This window comes from Oratosquilla oratoria, chromosome 37 (assembly GCF_046742065.1).
Source record: "Oratosquilla oratoria isolate Oo_2021 chromosome 37, ASM4674206v1, whole genome shotgun sequence".
Taxonomy (NCBI): domain Eukaryota; kingdom Metazoa; phylum Arthropoda; class Malacostraca; order Stomatopoda; family Squillidae; genus Oratosquilla; species Oratosquilla oratoria.
This window is the reverse complement of record NC_134813.1, coordinates 9,147,776-9,155,227: the sequence shown is the minus strand read 5'-3', so window position 1 is coordinate 9,155,227 and position 7,452 is coordinate 9,147,776. Positions and strand designations below refer to the sequence as shown.

The following is a 7,452-nucleotide window of genomic DNA, read 5'->3' as shown; positions in this document are numbered from 1 at the left end:
ATTTCATTCAGCTAAAGAAAGAGAAAAAATTTGTTGCGGTAAAAGAATAAAATGTGATTTAGTGCATCCTATCTGTACTGGGAACCACCACCATTAGTTACATTTTCTTAAAAAAAGAAGAAAAAGATATGTATTCAAAGGATTACAAAGGATTACAAAGGCAAAGCATGCCGACAGGAGACCTTTTGATCCATATCTAGGTCGGATGCAAAAAAAAAAAGAAAAAAGAAAAAAAAGAAAAAGAAGAAAAAAAAAAAAAAAAAAAAATCATATTAATAATAAATTAAAACTATAACAATGTAAATAACAATTAAAATACATAAATAAATGCATTGGTATAGTTGAATAACAAACAGGTAAATAGTAAATGATAATAAATTGACATATAACTAATAATAAATGAAAATCAGACAGACAAATTATAACAAAACAAAAACAAATAATATAACATAAATTATAATAATTACAGCATCTTACTTAGGTATTTATCTAAATGATTCTTAAAGCTTCGAACTGAACTACATTGCACTACCTGTGCAGGAAGTTTATTCCATTCATTAACTACACGGTTGGCAAAGTTGTTTCTACCTACTTCCAAATTGAATCTATTTCCGGACAGTTTGAGACCATTGTTTCTTGTCTGATTCTCATTCAATGTGAAAATTTTGTCACTTTTGATGTTGTCAATTCCCTTTAAAATCTTAAAGACCTGTATCAAGTCACCTCTGAGTCGACGCTTTTTTAGGGAAAACAGATTCACGTGCTTAAGTCGATTTTCGTATGATTTATTTTTGATATTTGGAATCAGTTTTGTTGCTCGCCGTTGTACTTTTTCCAGTCTGTCAATGTCTTTAATGAGATTCGGTGACCATACGGAAACAGCATATTCCAAATGTGGACGAACTAACGATTTATATAGCTTGTTAATGAGTGATGGACTTTTGAAATCAAAAGATCGCGCAATCAATCCCAGAATCTTATTTGCTTTCTCAGAGGCTGAAATACACTGCTTGGATGATTTGAGGTCGTTACTGATAATTACGCCGAGATCTTTTTCACTATCCACTTTTGTTAACGAATTTCCAAATAACTTGTAATCGTACTTACTGTTATTTTTACCTATGTGCATTACCTTGCATTTACTTGTGTTAAATTTCATTAGCCACTTTTCAGACCATTGCTGTAATTGATCTAAATCTTCTTGAATATCTAATTGGTTTGAGTGATCATTTGCCACTCCGCACAGTTTTGTATCATCAGCAAATTTGGAAACAGTAGATTTTAGTCCATTGTCTATATCATTTATATATACTATGAATAGAAGTGGCCCAAGAACGGAACCCTGAGGAACTCCACTTGCAACATTTTTCCATCCAGAAGTTTTTCCATTTAAAACAACTCTCTGTTTTCGACCTTTCAACCAATTACTAGTCCAACCTAATAGGCTACCACTTATTCCATGCAAAGCTAATTTAGTAAGTAGTCTTTCGTGTGGGACGGTATCAAAAGCTTTTGCAAAGTCTAGATATATTAAATCTATATTGTTTCTTTTGTCATAATTCGAGATAACTGTGTTGTAGAATTCGAGTAAGTTAGTCACGCAAGAACGTTTCCGTCTGAAACCATGCTGGCTATCATTTATCAAACGGTTACTTTCTAAATGATATTCGATATCATCTCTGATGATAGTTTCCATTATTTTTCCTACGATCGAAGTCAAACTTATAGGCCTATAGTTATTTGGTTTCTTTTTGTCACCTTTTTTGAATATGGGAGTAACGTTAGCTAGCTTCCATTCTCTTGGGACATCTCCGGATATGATGCTAATAAGAACACGGGTACGTGTGTTCACTTATGCAAAATAGACCACTTGGAAAAAGAAACTAACGAAGCAGAGCGCTTTCGTATATTACCTCTTCATACATACATACATTTACATAGAGTAATTACGAATTCCTTTCTCACTCTATACACATGTCGATGGGTAAAAACAAACTCGTCCATTTTTATTACCATTATTTACTATATTTCGCAAATGTTCTTCCTACCCATGGCTACCAACATTACCGAGCAGACAAAAGCCGCAGTATTTACTGCCGCATTCATGCCGAGTGCAAACAAAAATAGAAATAATGTTTTCATGTTATCAATTTGTAGATTTGAAATAGATATAGGAAGCCACAGCTTTACTAACTGCGACTCAGATGAATGAAATAAAAATTCTAACAAAGTTTTGTGATCAAGTTCGAAAAGCACCTAAAATATTCACTAATATTTATTAATGAGGATTCTGGAGGTGGGTGGTTCCTCCGATTAATCGGAGATTGGACATAAAATAGGCCAGTGTGATAACCTGTTTATGCTTCCATACCACAACAAATCCTTCTCGAGAGGCTGGGGTTGGTGGGTGGGGGGTCGCGGGCTGAGGGAGGGAGGGAGGGGGGAGGGAGAGAGGAGGGGTCGAAGAGGAGGAGTGTAAGGGGTGAAATTGGAAGGAAGTGGAAGAAAGAGGGAAGGAAAGGTGAGGGGAGAAGGAGGGGGGGGTGAGGCGTGAGGAGGCACACCCCAGGTGAGAGGAGGGGAGGTAAAGGGAGAGAAAGATAAAGGGAGATAGCGGAAGGAATTCATATTTCGTTAGGAATAACCAGCGCTTCTATTCTCGGGGACACCATCCCACTGAAGAGGCGGAGTCTGAGAGATAGCAAATGAGGGATTCAAAGGGAAAGGTTGCGGAAAGGAGGGAGAACACAAGTTAAAAAGCTATCAGCCTTTTTTCTTTCCGGGGAGAATAGTCTTCGATAACTATATATATATATATATATATATATATATATATATATATATATATATATATATATATATATATATATATTATAACTATATATATATATATATATATATATATATATATATATATATATAACTATATATATATATATATATAGATATATATATATATATATATATATATATATATATATATATATGCTAATAAGAACACGGGTACGTGTGTTCACTTATGCAAAATAGACCACTTGGAAAAAGAAACTAACGAAGTAGAGCGCTTTCGTATATTACCTCTTCAGACTGAAGATGTAATATACGAAAGCGCTGTGCTTCGTTAGTTTCTTTTTCCAAGTGGTCTACTTTGCATATATATATATATATATATATATATATATATATATATATATATATAAATGTGTGTGTGTGTGTGTGTGTTTGTGTGTGTTTTAGTGTGTGTGTGTGTGTGTGTGTGTGCTATATGCATACACACACACATGCGCGCGCACACACACACACACACGCACCCACATATATATATATATATATATATATATATATATATATATATATACATACATATATATATATATATATATATACATATATGGAAGTCAAATGTGGAGGGAGTGAACATGAGGGGACGTCCTAGGATGAGGTGGATGGATGGGGTGAAGGGGGCTTTGGGGAAGAGGGGAATGTCTGTTGACGAAGGACGGGAGAGGACAGAAGACAGGGGTGAATGGAGAATGGTTGTATATGGATGATGTGATGCAGGAGGTGGAATGGGTGGGGGGATGGGGGGTGAGGTAGTATGTGTGAGCAAAATTTGACGCAGCCCGAAGGGATTTCTCTCCGTCTTCTCCTTTTATGGGTGGGGGGACGGAGAGGGGGGGTCGCCGATTTAATGAAGCGACCTTGCTGTGGATGTGCTGTGTCTTGTGACACTGCTTCTGACCCAGGGCAGTGGACAAGGTGCAGGGATGACCCGTCATCCAGGAGGTGCTAAGAGGGAGGGTGGAGGGGTGTGGAGTGTATTCAGGAATGGAATGGGTAGGAATGATTTTATGCCTTTTCCTTTTTGGCTACCTCCCTTGTAAGGGGGAAAAAGCCTTGGTATATGTATGTATGTATATATATATATATATATATATATATATATATATATATATATATATATATATATATTTATATATATATATATATATATACATATATATATACACACATATATATATGTATTTACATATATATATATATATATATATATATATATACTGTATATATATATTCATATATATATATATATATATATATATATATATATATATATATATGTGTGTGTGTGTGTGTGTGTGTGTGTGTGTGTGTGTGTGTGTGTGTGTGTGTGTGTGTGTGTGTGTGTGTGTGTGTGTGTGTGTGTGTGTGTGTGAGTATGTGTGTGTAAACCTCAAATGAATGCACGCACATACACACACACGCATACGCAGTAGGGTCCAAGACCGGCAACGAAATGTCACGTGTGAGTCTTTCTGTGAAAAACACAGGAAAGTACAAATTGAGTCTATATGAGTAATTTAGATTAAAAACGAAGAGAACCTTTTAACTGCGGTGCCGAAAAAACCTTGCGTGGTGTTACAAAATTTAACATTTGCAGTTCAATCAAGTTCGATAGCAGATTAATTGTGAACATGGAAAGAAATGTATCTGTCTTTCATGAAACTGATCTTGCAAAAAGAAAATATATATCAGGAACAGGAAGAACACTTACGTATACATACGAGCGCACATAAATACATGCACGCAAACATAAACACACACATACACTCGCACACATACACATACACGCACACACACACATACACACACGTATGCACACATACACGCACGCACACACACACACACCTGCACACCAACACAACACACATACGTATACAGTCACACAGACACAACCAACACAAACACATATTATATATATATATATATATATATATATATATATATATATATATATGTATATACATATATATATATATATATATATATATATATATATGCACATCCATACACACATACACACCAACACACACACACGCACCAACACAGACACATATACACACACACACACGCACACACACACACACACACATATATATATATATATATATATATATATATATATATATACATATGTGTATATATATACATATACATATGTATATATATATATACATATATATATACATAAGAAAGATCCTGGTGGAAAATACAAAGATCATCGACTCCGCACATAACTTTCATCGTCTGGAGATCCTGGAGGCCCTCCATATTCGAGAGAAGGCTCCATCCATAAATGTACAGGGAGGTGCAACCTCCGTAGCTCTAGCTTCACTGGGTCCACTGGATGGACAACTGACCCTCCCAGCACCCCCACAGAGTGCCTCGGACATAATTCCCACATAAGATCTTTGATCTTTCTTCACTATTTTGTATAAGCTTTCCCAGTTCACCTATTGTCATATATATAAATTGTTTCTATTACCATTTAGATGTACTTGAAAATGCTCTAAGAAAGGCGAAACGTCGTACAATACACAATATGAACTTCGGCAAAGAAGCACTATTAGAAAGGTTGAATCCTTCAACAAGAAGCTTATTCTTGCACAAGCAGCGGTCAAATTTAATTCTATATATATATATGTATATATATACATATATATATATACATATATATATATATATATATATGTATATATACATATATATGCACACCTACACACACATCAACACAAACATACACACCATACACACATACACATATTTGTACACACACACACACACGAGGGGAGCGCGGCGGCCGAGCGAGTCGGGGCGCCAGTGTGTGAATTTTGAAATTTAAATCACCGAAGTCTAGTAATTGTATTTTCTTTTTATCCTTTTCAACTGCTGGCTTCCTTCACTGATTTTTCATATAAGCATAAATTCTTCTCGTCTAACACTGTTTCCTCTTATATGGCGACTGGAACAGGGATATGTGTCTTTAGAAGTGGACATTTAAAGTCGCAGAACATTACTGATAGGTCAGAGTCTGGCAGCGCTCTCCGAAACTGCAAGTGACTCGGCCGTGAACTCTCGGTGGATTCAGCATTATTACCTGAGTTAGATCGAAAAAAAAGATAAATGATAATTTACAATTTATTTCTCTCACCCACCTCTCTCTCTACCTACCTACCTCTCTCTCTCTCTTTTTTCATCCATACGCAAACGGACACAATCTTTCAGACCATACAGATCTTTGCATACAGATGCAAGCGCAACATATGGTGCACAGGTGTTCACCCATGCATATCTGTGGTGTCAGTTTCTCTTACAGCAAGGGCCTGGAACGTCTAAGGACAATGACCAGTCAGGAGCTATGACGACGCTGATCGACTACGAGGTGTACGAACCTTTGGGACAAGGAGGCTTCGGTTGCGTCTACCGAGCCAAGAGGGTCGTCGATGGCCTTCAGGTCGCCCTCAAGCAGGTCCCATTGGCGTCCGTCAAGTCCTGGGGCACACACCAAGGGAAAAGTGTTCCCAAAGAAGCCGCCCTTCTCCAAAGGGTCCAACAAGTCCCGGGCGTCATCAAAATCATCGACTCCTTCAGCAGCGAGGACAGTTTTTACATGGTCATGGAACTCATTCCCTCTGCCATGTCACTTTACGATTATATCGAAACTTCCAACCAATTACCCATAGCCCAAGTCAAGAGGCTATTTACCAAAGTGGTAAAAGCCATTCAAGGATGCATCGACGTGGGAGTATCACACAAAGATATCAAGCCTGAGAACATTCTGATCTACAGGGATGACTCAAACAGGTTTGATATCAAGGTGATTGATTTTGGAAGTGGGGAGCTCATTACGAGTTACAATGGGAAAAAGACAGGCGGAACGCCTATATATTGGCCCCCGGAATATATCAACGGCGGCAAGTTCATACACGTCCCTGCAACGGTCTGGAGCCTGGGCACGCTCCTTTACTACCTCGTATGCCGCGAGGATCCCTTCTACAGTGACGCATCCATCCGGAGGGCCAAACCGCCATTCCCCAACAACGTCCCCAAATTAGGCTGCGACCTTATCATGCGTTGCTTTAAGAAAGACCCGTGGAGCCGTCTCTCTCTTCGCGGAATACTCTCCCATCCATGGCTAACGGGCCTCCCATGCAGCCCCTCTACAACAACAGAGGATCAGATGGATGTCCACATCCATTTGCACCTTGAAACTGCCCAAGTCTTCAGGAAAAAACATCCAAAGAACAATCGTCGGGTTAACCAGGAACAGGAAGGTTGCCCCTCCAAGGCAAACAAGAAAGGCAAGTAAAGAGCTCCCTCTCAAGTGGAGAACAACGACGCCAAAAGTCCAGAAACAGACCCAGCAACAAAGAAGCCACAACCAAAGTCATAGAGACAAGAGGGAACATGCAAGCGCCCATCTTACAATGGCCATTTAACGAGAGCAAAAACAATACAAAACTGCCCACACCACAAGGACGCTCTCTCGTCTTTTCCTTCAATATTGCCAGTCCTTTCATCCAAAGTGAGACCCTTCGACATCAAGTTGTCATCAAGAATGTCGCCACAGAAAGCAAAGAAACCGATGCACCAAATGCCCTCAGGATACCG

The 7,452-nt window shown here is 38.2% G+C and overlaps 1 protein-coding gene across 1 annotated transcript in view; it reads left to right on the top strand.

Moving 5' to 3' along the window:
• LOC143019346 (serine/threonine-protein kinase pim-2-like) overlaps nt 1-7,150 on the top strand; it is an 11,858-nt gene extending 4,708 nt beyond the window's left edge. The window contains exon 2 of the mRNA XM_076174984.1: nt 6,158-7,150. Coding sequence (XP_076031099.1) covers nt 6,158-7,150 — 993 coding nt within the window. The remainder of the gene's footprint in view (nt 1-6,157) is intronic.
• The last annotated feature ends 302 nt before the right edge of the window (nt 7,151-7,452 follow it).